Consider the following 15,991-nt stretch of genomic DNA (forward strand, 5'->3'; position numbering starts at 1 on the left):
AAGGAAAAAAGATAAAGGAAATCAAAATATACGCATATTCCAGAATATCTATGGTATGGAACAAAATTAAAAATAATATAAGTACCTAACAAGATTAAAGATAAGCAATAAGATGAATAAAATTATATATGGCCCATATTTCTCGGGCCAGTAAGATATCATTAGTATTACTTAATTGGAAACAGTGCTCCAGTTTTCTTTCGTCCACGTAAACTTCATGATGAATCATTATTTCGCTCCGCTATTTATTATTGAAAAAAAATACTATCTAAACTTCCATCACTTTGATATGAAGACGACATATATCGAATATGAACCAGCGTATAGTGGGCCGGAGATCAAACACTGCCGGAATATTGAGTTTCCTCAAACCGCTTTAGTGCCAGTAGACCAATGCTGGGAGAGATTAACAAAATTAATTTACATATCATAGAACTTAATCAATACCCCTCTTGATGTTGGCTGTAAACAGGTTCAACATCCATCTCTTTCCACTACCACTACTTCAAGCATCGCGTTGTTTTGTAGGGGTAGGCAAAGAATGTGGAGCGCCATACTCATCTGTAATGACATACTCCTAGCTTTCTTCACATCCATACATATCTAGTCATACATGCCCTCCGGTTACGTAGACTTTTGACAAAACTATACTTCAGGCTCTGATTGATCTAGTCGTGCCAATTTTTTTTGTCTCTTCTCCCCGTCGTCGCTCTCGGAGTGGTGAATCCTGAGAGCTATGATGCTTGAGTTTCTCTTCAGAGTCCAAAATTAAAGGGTAGGCCCTTATACTGTCTCGTTGTCCTGGGGGCAAAGCGATGGCCAAATCCTAGGAGTGGAGTCAATAGGGTCAAAGGGTGGATTGAGTATAGAAAAGAGAACGCAGAGCCCAGTGCTCGTCGGTGGAATGAATTTATTTTCGTTTTCGTGCAAAATTTATATGCTTTGGAGCTACTCCGTCGAGGCTGTTACCCTAGGGTGCTCGCCAGCGACCTCCACCACTGTCCGCTGGGTTTCTATTGGCCGCAGCGTTAATCGGAGCCATGCCCCCTTCCCTAGTTCGCGAGTACGACTGTCGAGTACAGAGTACGCGAGCGGATAGCTTGGCGCGAGTAGCTCTGTATATTAAAAACAATATGTGTATACATTTCATCGGATTAATTTACATCTCGAACAAGAATAAGGAAACCCCTCGGCCGGTTTCATGCGTGAACTACTTCTTATTGGGTATAGGCGCTAGGTGGTTTTCAGTTTTCGACATAAGAAAATATTCTTTTAGGGATCGCAATATATTTTGCTAGCGTTTTTTTTTACCGTGCTGGTGGGCCTGTAACAGTAAGTATAACATACAGTAATGTACTACTCAAATTTTATCAACCGGTTCGTCCTTTGGTGAATACTAGAGATGCACCGAATATTCGGTGATCATTTGTATTCGGCTTAGTTTTATGTTTGATATTCGGCATACTATTCGGTTGAAATACCAAATAGTATGCCGAATGAAATCAATAATGATATACATTTCTTCATATGCAAATTCTATTTATTTTTACGTAGGGTGAAAAGCCATAAACAGAAAAAGAAGAAGAATTATATGTACTATTTGTGTGTGGTCCTGCTCTAGTATATAGTCTTTGGTCCTGCTTATGGCAAAGCAATTTTTTTCCAGTGCAATCTGTGGTCACGTACGTCATAAAATAAAATTATAAGTATACGTGTTTAATATTTCTGTTTATCGTACCCAGTAAAATAAAACAAGGTAAACAACTAATATATTTTTTATTCGTGAATAGGACTTTATTTTTATGCATTAAATATAACTCTTACTAATTATTGACTACTGTATCAATTAAAAAGTAAACATTGAATTTACGTATGCTATGAACAAATAAAGTGGTGGTGGCTGTGTTTTACTATCGTAGTGAAAATAATTGTTTTACAACTAATAATATTTTTATTAACGAATGTAAAATCAGCTTTCTGGGTGGTTAATATATCATTTTATTATTTATATAAGATTTTGTAGAATAGTCTTATTTTTTTCGTGTTTTCTCTACCCACAGTCAAGGTAACGATAATCTCTTCATTATTTTTTAAATAAATAAATTCTATAAATTTCTTTAAAATCACTATTCCTTGTATTTCACATATAAGAAAGATGAGTGGCAAAGATAAACCTCCGGACCCTTCAGATGGAGAATCAGATTCCTCTCAAGGAACAATGTCAGTCCCGGATTTCATCATTATATTGCGTCACAAACAAAAACACAAAAACTAATTGAAATAGTGAGAGGAAGTCGAGTTCCGAATCGGATCCTCTCACTCAAAAAAATCGTAGTCAATTTCTAACCCCGTACCAAACATACCTATATACACGCTCACAACTACACAAACAATAACCCCACTATCCCGCTTGTACAATGGAATGGACCGTGCTCTATACGTTGTACACGTTTCAAAATTTAAGACTGACAGTGAAACCGCAACCCACCTGTATGATATTGACTTTGGTCGCTTCCTCCACAGAAACAATATTCGGACAGCCTGGAATGGAATTAAGTCCGTCAGCTGCAACCGTCTTTCAGTGGAGTTTAAGATGGCAAACGAAGCCAATTCATTTACAAATTTAGAATTTTTATAAACCTATAAATAAAAAAATAATCTAATGCCTTTATTCCAACCTACCAAGTTACAAAACAAGGAGTTACCAAAGGGATCCCTTCACATTGGTCCGAACAGGACATTGTGGAGAATGCTGAGGTTCCTTGAGGATTCGGAAAGGTTGTTGAGGCTCAATGGTTAAATTACAAATCGAGAACAGGGTAATCTGTCGAGTGGAAACCTTCCAGCACAGTCGTCTTGACTCTCCACTCAAAGTCACTGCCTTATATTTCTATTTTCAATGTATTCCTTCCCGAAGAGCTCTATATGTTCCCGTCTATATATTGCTACAAGTGCTGTAGATTCAGTCACACAAATACTGTATGTAAATACAAGTATGTAAACATTACTAATAAAACTAACCCCACCAACAGGAATACTAATATTTTAAATTCAATAAAAAGTGTAAATAAAAAATAACTCGTCACTGGCCAGAACACATTAGAAAAGTGAAAAGCCAATAAAAAAGAAGAAGAATTTATGTATAGCATAACATTTTTTTAAAACTTCTATATATATATCTTTTAATAATATGGATATTTTTTTACAGATAATTTTAAATATTCAATGGCTACTACAAGCAAGACGCGTCCCAAAAAAGAGCCGCCTGGTGGCAATGGGGAGGAGGAAAAAAGCGATGATAGGATGTTAGAATGCAACATCTGTTTAGATACAGCCCGTGATGCTGTCGTCAGTTTGTGTGGGCACTTATTTTGGTAAGCAAAACTCTTATACAATACGGCACTTTTTTATTATAATACTATTATGATTTTTTATAATAATCAGTAATAATTGTAAAAATTCCTTAGATTTGTACAACTACTTCATTGCATGTTTTTATATTTACAAACTTCCTCACCAGATTATTAGTTTTCAATGTATATGTTACATACTATTACAGTTTCAATGATACTTTGAGTAGTTTTCTCATGTAAATTGAAAAATACTTTATTTTATTTTATATACAAAATAGAGTCAAAGTCCCCCAATTTTATTTTATTGTCAGTAGGTGTAAGAATATATTTGTTACTTTTTTAAATACTTTTTAAGAGGTTTTTAGGACATTCTTTTTTCCTTCCCTATCTTTCTGCTAGTTAGCCTTTTAAAAAAAACTTTAAACTTTTATGTTATGTTCGTATAGCATAAGTGTACTGTGAAAAAGGACCAAAAAAAGCATATAAAAATCTGTTCCCGTGCCAAAATACCTCAAACTGGAATATGGAAGTCAAAATTACAAATGAATTAACACAATTAAACAAAATTCATAACATTTTGTGTGTGTCCAAGTACTTAAATAATAATAATAATAAAATTGGATAACTTATATAGCGCCATTTTCGTAAAAAAAATACCTCAAGGGCGCTTCACTGTGAATGAATTGGGGAAAATATTATGGTGGAAATGATTTAGCAAACAAATGTGTTTTTAGTCTTTTTCTAAAGATCATCTCACTCTCACTATTTCTAACCATTGGTGGAAGAGCATTCCACGCCGTCGGTCCTGCAACAGCAAAGGCACGCTCGCCAAATTTAGTGCGTTGGTGCATACTTGTTCACAAATCTGGGTTATCTCCAATTAGCAGTTATTTTTATATCATTTTAGACATCTCAACATAGATGAAAAAGAATATAGAAATGATGTTTTCTAGCGTTTCTAAAGTATGTGTTGATAATCCAGGATTCGGACCTCATATACAAATGAAAGAGATTTTGCTTAAAAAAAGCTTTCCTCATCTCACCATAGATGTCTCTAGTGACTCTCGCAGACTGTGTTTCAAGTTTGATCAAGATCTAGAAGTTTCAAGAATTTGAGTAGTGCGGTTGTCCATCATGGGTAGAATTGGTGAATGTTGCACATGTGTAAAGCGATCACTTAAACCAGCCTATGACGGTCGCAAGCCCCGTAAATCTCCAGACTTCCATATTCTTCTTCGTCTATGTTAAGATGTCAAAAATGATGGAAACAAAATTCAATTATAAATTAATCAATGTATAAAAAAAAGGCGATTCTGTAACATAAACTTATAATGTTATCATTTCAGCTGGCCATGTTTACATCAGTGGCTAGAAACAAGGCCCAACAGACAAGTATGCCCTGTGTGCAAGGCAGCCATTAGTAAAGAGAAGGTTATTCCACTGTATGGAAGAGGCAGCGCCAAGCAAGATGATCCTAGAAATAAGGTATGCAAAAATACCCACTACGCACTTAACCAACTAACCATCACGCCGCTTTCCGCAGGGGTGGGCAGAGAGAACAGAACGCCACACTACTCTTTGCAAACATTCTTTGCGTCTTCCGTATTCATGCATCTCTTCATACATCTTCTTCTTCTTCTTTTCCCATGTTCGCTCCCTAGGTGGAACATATGGCCAACACGAGACGTCTCCAAGTCACTCTGTCACGCGCCATCTCCTTGGCTTCCTCCCAGGCCAGTCCGGCGTCTCGAAGATCCGCTGAGTATAGTCGGTGAAAGGTCGTCAGCAACCTTCCAGGGCGCCGGAATCCTCGGGGTTGGAAGAAGAGACATGAGGGGTTGATGCTCTCAGGTGGCATTCTAAGGACATGTCCCAACCATGTCCACCTTCTCCTCTTCAGGACTTCCAGTATGAGGGGCTGTTGAGTTCTTATCTTCACATCGTCATTCCTGACGAAGTCATACCACTTTATACCCAGTATTCGCCTCAGGCACCTATTTTCAAAACTTGCTAGTTTCTTGCTTTGAGCTTTGGTGAGGTACCACGACTCACATCCGTACAGCAACACTGTTAGGATGCAGGCGTTAAAGAGACGACACTTGGTTTTTGTCGAGTAAAGCAGTGAGTCCCAGACATTGCGCATTTTATTGAATATAGCTCCTGCCGTTCCAAGCCGTACATTCAGTTCCTTCTGGACACTACCATCCTCCACCATGAGTTCCAAGGTATCTGAAGGTGTCGACTCGAACGAGCGCTCGTCCCTCACAAGTAAGATGTTGATCTCGGTCCAGACAGGCTGAATTGCACATGACATTGGTCTTTTTGGCATTCACTCTTAGGCCTAACCGAGCGGAGTTTATTTGGAGGGAGTCAATTATATCTTGCAGGCTCCATATACTCCTCATACATACCCGCCGAATATTTTGGCTTCTGACCCGACTGCTATTATTTGACATACCCGATCATGCCTCTGCTCCTTTTTCAAACTACATTCGCAGCGCAAATTTATTTTACTGTTTTTTACTTCTTACTTATTCGTTCCACACGTATAAACCATCTCAACACAACTTTCTTAATTTCATCGATAATGCTTATATCAGCTTTGCATTCTTTCATTATTTCACCATTCAAACATCTATCCTATATTGTTTTGACGCACATTCTTATGAAGGATCGCACATTGACTGCATTCAGTCTACTTTCATCCTTCTTTTGTCAACTCCATGCTTCACTTCCATACATTAGGGTTGGAAGCAGGACTCCGTTGTGTACTACCAGATTAGCTAGTTTACTTACTTACTACACACTTACCCTGAAGAAGTCCAGTAGAGCAGTGTGGATTACAGTTAAATACCTCAGATCTTCTTCCATAAAGACCCAGAAGTACAGTAAAAGCATGTAGAAGATATTAGGGATAAGAACACGAAGAGGTCCACAAAAAATTATACAGCGATAATATTCATTTTTGAGGTTTTTTTATTCCACCAAGCTAAATATGATGATGTCGGTAACGACGAAACCCGGTCGCTGGTCAAATAAAAAAGTGGAAAAGCTAAAAATATTGGTTTTAATCTAATAATTAATTAAAAATGCAATTCCATCACGAAGTGTCAGTGGATAATATAAATCTATTAAATATGTACAATAATAGTTTTAATAGATTTATATTATCCACTGACACTTCGTGATGGAATTGCATTTTTAATTTATTATTAGATTAAAACCAATATTTTTAGCTTTTCCACTTTTTACCAGTCTGATGATGTCGGTAACGACGAAACCCGGTCGCTGGTCAAATAAAAAAGTGGAAAAGCTAAAAATATTGGTTTTAATCTAATAAATAAATTAATAATAGTTTTACACTATTTATTTTACTTTATCATGTAAATATATTATGTAATTGAAATATATAAAAAAAATGACCTGTAAAACTATTTCACAGATGTTAGATGCCGTTACAGAAACCTACCTACAGGGATAAGGTTTCATGTGTTTTCATGCTCTCCATATTGTACCCTAATATAGATTTTGCTAACCAGAAATTATAAGTTGAATAAGCAAATTTTAACAGTTAAATTAGCAAATTCGATCTCCGTGGCAATATAAGTAAAAATATACTGATCCTTTTATTTTATCAAGCTCCGTGGTCACGGTACTAACAGATAATAGTCGGCTGTTGCCGACTGTTATCTTCCAGTGCAAAGTTTTTGGTGTGAAGATTTTTTAGGTTTATCAGATGATAAAATGCAACATTTTTAGCATATTGTATCAAGAAAATATGATAATGTTTACAATCAACGAATCGTAAATATATTATTATGTAAACAACATTAAAATTATGATGCTGGCAAAAATTGCAAATAGAATTTTCTTTGTTTTTACTTCGAATTTGTAGAGCTCTTTGTGTTTGTCTCATGTATCAGTTTTTTCAGAATAATTGGAACATTGGCTAATTGCCCGAACTGACCAAACTGAGGGATACTAATAGTCTATTGGTTTTGGGGATTAATAGAAAAGTAAGAATGGAAATATATTATATGTGGGATATCTTGGTTTATCCCAAGTTTAACAGTCATCTATCAATATTAAGAAGTGTCGAATTCCACAATACTCAAAGCCAAGTATCTTTGTAGTGCAGTAATAGTCATATCTTTAGGATATAATTAAACTATTAAAATATTTTTTAAGTAGGGAAACAATGATATTGATTTGTAAATTATTTCAGAAGGTAATACGATTGTCACACTGGCGTTAAAAAAAGACTTTGTTTGATTTTTTACTTATATATTTTTTAAATTAATCTTATGGTAAGCGGATTTTAGCAAAGTAAACTTTACCTTAAGAATTTATTTATTAAAACTTTTTTTTTCTCCTAAAAAATGGAATATTTTTAAATTAAAATGATGAAGTCGCCATCAACTAATGCTTTGCGAAGATGTCAATATTTTTATGTCATATTTTTATTTGACCCTTTGATTGATGAGTTTTAATGAAGAAAATCTAACATACAAAATATGTATTACCGACATTGTACGACAGTCCATACACATAGAGCCAACCTGCAAGAATGCATTCAAGTACCTCATAAAATAATACGGGAAAACCAGGTTAAGCTATTTCTTTGCCGAGATGCCTGTACTAGGTACAAGCAAATGTGGAAAGACCTGCAAAAAAAAAACACTAGATATTGGCTGTCGCTTTTTTGGTTGACGTATATTCCCTTTAATATGTCAGTTTTATAAAAGGCCATGGTCACACATTTATAATGTTTTGATTTGAATACTTTATTAGGTTCCTCCAAGACCTGCAGGCCAGAGAACAGAGCCGGAGAACACGGGGGCATTTCCTGGATTTGGTTTTGGCGATGGTTTTCATATGTCTTTTGGTATTGGAGCTTTTCCCTTCGGCCTAATAACTTCCACATTTAACTTGGGCGATCAACGTCCTAACGCTGGTAAATATAAAATATTTTTATTCTTAATTATGTTCTTTTACGTTACATTATTTAATTTTGAAAACATAATCTATAAAACAATTACGGGCAAATTTTGGGCGTACTCTTGGGCACCTGTACCTTTCGAAAGTCATCGTATATACATATATATTAGGGGTACCCGGAATTAATGTCGTTTTTAATATGAAAAATCAAATATTCTTAAAAATTTTATTTTGCAAGTTTAATTACAATATATATTTTCCTTTATTCTCTGTGACCTTTTTTCATCTTGCTGGTAATATTTCAAAGCATTTGTCGATAAAAAATCTTAGGCTTTCACACAAATTATTCAGTTATACCCCTTTTCACATCATCATTGTTAATGTATTTTTTTCCTTCTAAAAAACGTTACATTGAACATAAAAAGTGGCAGTCAGAAGGAGCATGGTCCAGAGAGTATGATGAATGTCTAAAAACATTTCATTCGAGATTATTAATTTTTATTTTGCTGCATGCATGCAAGCCTTATCAAGTAGCAAATATAATTTTTTTCGCCAAAGACATTATTTTGACCGATATAAACGGTTCAATTGTTCACAATAACATTAATTGCTTGTCCAGGTTTGAAGACCTCATAATAATTTATTTCTTTGGAATCCCACCAGACACATAAAATCACTTTTTCTGGTAAGACCAGTCTTAGAGTGGTGACTGACCGGAGCATTTTGTCTTAACGTAACATGTTACGATGCGAGCATTCAGGTAGTCAGTACACCGAGCCGAGCTGCCCGCCGCTCGTTCCGAATGCTCCATCCCAAGTCGGATGCAATTTTAGGCCAGTACCAAGGTTGCCAATCTGTGGGAAATTCCCCGAACTGCAGGGCATCTGTTTTTTTCTTCATCTTGAGTAAGCTGTAATTTATTTAAATCACAGAACCAAGAATCACACCTTTGTCGTCCGACATTTTAACTAAAGATTCATACAGATTATTGATTCTATACTAATTTAATGCAGATTTCTATGCTGTAATTCAGATTTTTTGGTTTGGCATATGGCAACACTGAGCACAAGGCCACAAGCGAGCAGTTGTGTTCTAAACGAGCACTGATCGCGATCAGTCAGCGATGCCATAACGTTGTAACGTAACATGCTCGCCGCGAGCGATGTTACCACGTTACGTTACGACGAAATGCTCCGGTCAGTCACCACCCTTAGGAGTGAATATCGTTATTTGACATTTAGATAACCATTGTCTTTTTAGTAGTCGTGTAGAAAACAGCACCCAATTTTCATCAGAAGTGATGACATCATTTAAAAAACATATTTCTGATTGCATTTGTAACAGCTCTTCATCACTCGGTCACCGAGGCGCTTGTCTCTTAGCGCATGTGATATCTATTTACCCTGTCTCCACACTTTGCCGATTTTTTCAAAACTCTTTTGAACACTTGACCATGAATATCCAAACGTGCTCGCAATATTTTCCATAGAATGAGTTGGATTGTTTTCAATTTTAGAAGCCAGGAGAATTTAAAACACTTAAGTGTGTCTTCTACTTCTAAAGATATTCTCCGAATCAAAATCCTCAGATCGAAATTCCGAAAACCATCTCTGACACCCCCCAATATATCAAAAATGTTTTTAGTGTCAACCGTTGCTTTTAATTTTTAGCATTAAATTTTGAACAAATTCTTCACTCGGTTCAAATTGATTTATATTAAATTGGATTATGGAATTTGACTTTTTTAAATTTAAATACGTTTTTATAAAGTGTATACTTAAAATAAACACAAAGCGCCACTAACTACTAGCGCGGCCGAAGCGTAACTGTATTACTGTATGTATATATATATATATATATATATATATATATTTATATATATATATATATATATATATATATATATATATATATATATATATATATATATATACACACACACATATATATATATATATATATATATATATATATATATATATATATATATATATATATATATATATATATATATTTATTTTATATATATTTTTTTTATTCATTTATTAATCTGCTCCTTATTTACTTCTGCCGAAATTCCATGTTACGTAGTCCATAAATCATAATAAAGAAGATTGTTGTATTGAAATTACACTTGTGTGTATTAGGAAAACTTTCTAAAATATTTTCCTGTTCTGTAGGCTTAATTTTTTCTGGTTTTAAAGTTCACTTACAATCAGTGTGTACAGTGTACGTGGTGTACCATTACACATCTTAGAGTTCCAGTATTGTTTGAATAATAATGAGCAGCTGGTTATCGATACAAAGTTCTTCGTAGAAAATGGTTTATTACTGTCATATTGAACACTTCATATTTTATTGCACACTACCTATTTGGTGTTGATGAGAATTGCATTTATGATTTATCTTGCTTATTATGTACAAGATTTATAGATTATTAAGTGGATTTTTGTTTCTTCTAACTAATTAAATATGTTTTTAAACATAAATACATATTAGTATTGTTAGAGACGAATCTCAGTAAAAAATATTTTGTACAATATAAATTATCTTTCGTTATAAAGAAGGCAAAATACATAAAGGATAACATAAGATTTTATGTTTAGTAAAAATGTTGGTACATCTTGACATCTCAACATAGATGAAGAAGAATATGGAAGTCTGGGTATTTACTTATTTAGCAACCAGCCTATGACATGTTATAAGCCCTGTAAATACCCAGCTTCCATATTTTTTTTCATCTATGTTGAGATGTCAAAATTTAAAAAGGAGGTGGAGAAACCCATATTTGTGAACAAGTATTTGGACACACTCAAAATGTTGTGAATAAGAAAAAGTCTTTTATGGTATGTTGTGTGTTTCGTTTAGTTATTGGAGAAACCCATATTTGTGAATAAGTATTTGGACACACTCAAAATGTTGTGAATAAGAAAAACTCTTTTATGGTATGTTGTGGTGTGTTTTGTTTAGTTATAGTTCCTGGACGATAAAGATTCCTGTGCGTCTTGAAGTCCAAGGGATATGTAGCATTTGCCTCCACCACCCCGTTATAAATATATCTTACATATTCCTTTGTTTTTTCTAAATTCCCTTGTTTCAATTCTACAGTATCTACTCAATGAATTAGGGCCACCCATTATTTTTTTGAATACTCTGAAATCTTTTGGATTATTACATTTATTTTACATAAATACTTTAAGTTTTTTATTGACATCTAATATCATGTATATTACCTTCAATAATATGTAAAATATACCTGGATTATTTAAGCGTTTACAAAATTTTAAACCCTTTTTCTGAGAAAGGTCCCTAATTAGCACAGGTAGACAGATAGTTGAAAGTTCAAAAAAAAGCCCTATCTCATTTATTAGTGAAGTTTCTTGAGTTCTGATTGTTGTTTTGTTCAGAGAGGTTATATAGTTATCGTGTCTTGTGAAAAAAACTTAATATTTAATTTTAGTTCATAAAGTATAATTTTTTTTTGTAAACACAAGTGTTTTTTTTGAAAAGGACAAAATGGGAAAAAGTAAAGACATTTCTGAGGAAAAAAAGTCTAGTGTTATAGTGCTACTGAAATTAGGAATACTATCTAATAGAGAAATTTCAAAAAAAGAAAACGTTTCTCGTCAAACAGTGGACAAAATTTCAAAATCAATAAAAAATCAGTCACCCGCCACCAGCAATCAGCGAAAGAACTGTCGTAAGATTAGAAAAACAACACCGAGGACTGATCAAAAAATCGTTCAAAGTGCCTTAGAAAACCGAAGTGCATCAGCAAAAACATTAAAAATAAAATTGGAAGAAGAGGGTATAAATATATCGGTATCAACACTGAGGCGACGTCTTTACGAAGTAAATCTGAAATGCAGGCGCCCTGTAAAAGTACCAAAATTGACACCACGAATGAAAGCGGATCGATTAAAATGGGCCAGGCTACATCGAAATTACTCGGTAGATGATTGGAAAAAGGTATTTATTTAAATTGAATTTTCAACATATCATTTTAGTCAATAAACTTATATATTTGAATTAAACTTAAATTTTCATTATTTTTCAGGTCATCTTTAGTGATGAGTGCCGGTTAGAAGCCGTGACAGAGAGCCGTCGATTCGTCAGGAGAACACCAATGGAACGTTACAATGAGGCCTGTGTGGTTAAAGTTATCAAACACCCCCCTGCAACAATGATATGGTCATGTATTATTAACAATTTACCTGGGCCGTTGTTTTTCGTGGAAGGAACAATGAACCAAAATTCCTATAAGCAGGTCCTCGAACGAATTTTATTGCCCTTCTACCATACACTCGACCCAACAGAAGGTCCATACACCTTCATGCAGGATGGGGCACCTTGCCACCGGGCTAAATCAATAATAAAAATTTTGTCTAACAAAAATCTGCCTTTGCTCCCCTGGCCTGGAAATTCTCCGGACCTTAATCCTATAGAAAACGTATGGAGCATGTTAAAAAATAAGGTATACTCATTCCCAAATCCGACAGTAGACTGTCTAAAAAAAAAAATTCAAAAAATTAGGTCAGAAGACGAAGAAATAAAAAACACGATAAAACAGTGCATTTTAAGTATGCCAAAAAGAATTGAGGCAGTTATTTCTGCCAAAGGTGGAAATAATAAATACTAACTATATTTATATGAAAATATATGCATAATTTAAGCGTAATAAAGTGTTCTTGTGTAAATAAAATTCAATGTTGTTTTATTCAAGGTTTTCTCTGAGTTATTCCTGTTTGAATTGAGAAATTGCGCGAAATTCTGCGTGGCCCTAATTCATTGAGTAGATACTGTATGTCATGCATTGTAGAATAACAGAAACATAAGAATAACAGAAACATAAAAATAACGGTATTTATCATAATAGTGTTCCCAGTCCATCCCAGTGTGGACTGAGAATACATTAGAATAATCGGTCCATACCGATTCTTTTATACCTGTGAAAAATGTTAGTTATTGGTAAATCTTAGCTGCATAGAAGTTTATTATATGGGAGTTCAACTGTATTATTACTTATTTTATTTATTATATTATATGTTTTTGAAATGATATACTATATGGTGTTTAATTTTCAGCTCCACGAGGCACAGCACAATATGAAGATGAACAGTTTTTGTCAAAAATCTTTCTCTGGGTCGCCGTATTATTTCTTATCTGGCTAATGTTTGCATAGTGAGTAGTCCATAATTTCATTTTTAAAAGCTTTTTTAGAAATCATTACGGACTTAGATAAAGGGATGGTTACTTTATATATAGTTCTAAAACTTTTATTGAAAAACTTGGATAATTAACCTTTATTTGGTCGTGTAACCGACTTCGATGCTGAACATGAAACTAAATCTGAGATAATATACTGGTTATTCCGTTTTTTTGACAACAGCAGGTGTAATCAACAAATTTTATACCAATTTTGTAATTGGTTACAATTGGGGTTTATTTTTTCTTGTTCATACATGCATTACATCAATTAGGTTATGAATTTTCGCAAAGTAACATCTTATGAGAGAGTTTTTAATTTTACCTTTATCGATGTTGCATAGATTTACTATAAATTAACTAACACTGAATGAAAATGTAATAAAAATGTGATCGAATCAATAGCAGTGTTGCTGAAACAAATGGGTAATTGGACATAATTTAAATTGTGAATTGGATATTAGAGATGATTAAAAAATCAATATGTCACTACAATTCTTATTTTTAAAAAAGGTATCACAGCCTTTGAATATACTCCTCTTGAAAAAAAATTGTTTGGATAGTAAGAATTATCCATACTTTTCAAGAGATAAAATATGTTACCCCTAAATATAAGGACAGATAATTGCTAGCATACAGGACATTTCCTGTCACTTTCCTGTTGGAACAGAGACCACAAACTCCGCGTGGTTAATTTAGTGGTAAGTCTTACGATTGCAGTCATACTGACAAAAATTGTTTGCGCCATAGACATACTTTATATCTTATTGTAATAAAAATATAGCCTGTACTGCTCGATCAGGGCCAAATCTCAACGAACTGAAACCAAAACAAGGACCTTTGAATTTGGATTACCTAACATCTAAGTGACTCTGAAATCTATCTACGGCTTATGCAACACTGCTTAACATGGCCCTACTTAGGCTTCAGCTTTGTAAGTTTTATAGCTTATACCTACTCGTGAGTGGATTTACTCTCTATGTTTAAAGTTACTATAATTTCTTATTATTCAAGAGTGAAAATTCAAGACAAAAACACTCACTATCTCGGTAAAGGCATGATTTTATACATTTCAATGATTCTAAGTTAGCAATGAAGTCACATAGGCATATAATTTTAGTTCTACGGTTTGATTTGTGAGTTTATATATGATATGAGTTTTCCAAGGATCTTATAGTCATTTTTAGCACTTAGATGGGAGAATATGTATTTTGCTTAATTTGGACAGTAAATTTTAGATAAGCTGATCCAACAGATATATTATGGAGACTGCAAGAATTATTATTAAATCTAAATATATTTTTAAAAAAAAAGTTTTTGATGAAGAATCATCTGTTGCTGTTACTAAACCAGGTGACAAAACAGTTATTATCCGAGTATGCATGTTATTGTACAAGTTAAATAATAAAAACAGCACACTTTATGCATTCATTCAGATATTCATAGGGTCCTAGATGTGTCCTAATTAATAGGAATCGACTCTAGTAACAATGGTCTTATTTAAGAATAAAATAATAACCATAATATGCTGTCAAAAATTTCAAACTGAGCACCAAACCATCCGCGTAATATCTGGTAGAGACCCGGCACGGGGTGTACTGGTTAACTGCAAACAAAGGTTAATTGCATCCTTAAACTATTTATATTTATTCATAAAGAAAATTCTTTAAAAAAAAAAAATTTCGCTTTAAATAATAGTGTATATATTATAATGCTTACTTTAATTTACATATAAAATAAACTATTGTTAAAATGACTCGTGTGTGAATAAATTTTATATCATCCGATATAACGACATTATGTACAATATAATAATTTCAAGTGTGAAATCTTAAAATGTTTTACATATCGCTGATTGTATTTCTAATTATTATTTACCAAATTAGTATAGTTTATTTAACCTGTCCGGGAGTGTGGCTGTACGTAGTCATCCAAACAAAACTTTTCTCAGAGGAGTATAGGCATAAACTGCAGGGCTTGTAACTAAAGCCTGGTGAAATTTATTTATAAAATGGCACTTCTACTGCCATTTGTGGTTGTATTTAAACACTAAAACTATGTTTCAGATTATTTTTATGTTTTACCTGCAATATTTTACTTAAAATAAAGTGACATCACTGTAATGATGCTGTTTAAGAAAGCCCATGAATATCAATAATTTTGGTAAACATGTTTACTGGTAAACATGTTTACATAAAAAAAAATATATAAAAAGAAAAAAGAAACTCACTCCCGAACAGGTTATATCAGTTGTTTTTATCTCAAGATTTTATTGATATCTCAAATAGATGAGGAAGTCTATTGAGGTAAGAATATGAAAGTCTGGGTATTACAGGGCTTACATTGGCTGATGATCACTTTATACTCTATGTAATATTGACCGTTCTACCCTTGATTGACAGTTACACGACTCGGGAAGTTTCACCAGAAAGTTGTAAATATGCTTAGATTAAAAACGCATTTCGCGGTTTTTAACTTTATAATAGTTTTTTTTA

General features: G+C 33.6%; 1 protein-coding gene across 1 annotated transcript; it reads left to right on the forward strand.

Annotated features, from left to right (window-relative positions):
• Positions 1-1,664: 1,664 nt before the first annotated feature.
• On the forward strand, positions 1,665-14,785 carry LOC148311226 (E3 ubiquitin-protein ligase RNF185-like). The gene is made up of 5 exons (XM_088256927.1): positions 1,665-1,756; positions 3,209-3,374; positions 4,700-4,838; positions 8,145-8,307; positions 13,376-14,785. The coding sequence occupies exons 2-5, from the start codon at positions 3,226-3,228 to the stop codon at positions 13,471-13,473; spliced, it is 549 nt and encodes a 182-aa protein (XP_088113053.1). The 5' UTR covers positions 1,665-1,756; positions 3,209-3,225; the 3' UTR covers positions 13,474-14,785.
• Positions 14,786-15,991: the final 1,206 nt, after the last annotated feature.

The sequence above is a fragment of the Brachycentrus maculatus genome, unplaced genomic scaffold (assembly GCF_059751285.1).
Source record: "Brachycentrus maculatus isolate JH-2025_06_01 unplaced genomic scaffold, ASM5975128v1 h1tg000069l, whole genome shotgun sequence".
Taxonomy (NCBI): Eukaryota; Metazoa; Arthropoda; class Insecta; order Trichoptera; family Brachycentridae; genus Brachycentrus; species Brachycentrus maculatus.

Excerpts from the sequence above, each read along its gene's own strand:
- LOC148311226 (XM_088256927.1), top strand. The coding sequence starts at position 3,226 with ATGGCTACTACAAGCAAGACGCGTCCCAAAAAAGAGCCGCCTGGTGGC. Across the intron at positions 3,375-4,699 it reads TTGTGTGGGCACTTATTTTG|CTGGCCATGTTTACATCAGT; the intron begins GTAAGCAAAACT and ends TTATCATTTCAG. Across the intron at positions 8,308-13,375 it reads CGATCAACGTCCTAACGCTG|CTCCACGAGGCACAGCACAA; the intron begins GTAAATATAAAA and ends TTTAATTTTCAG.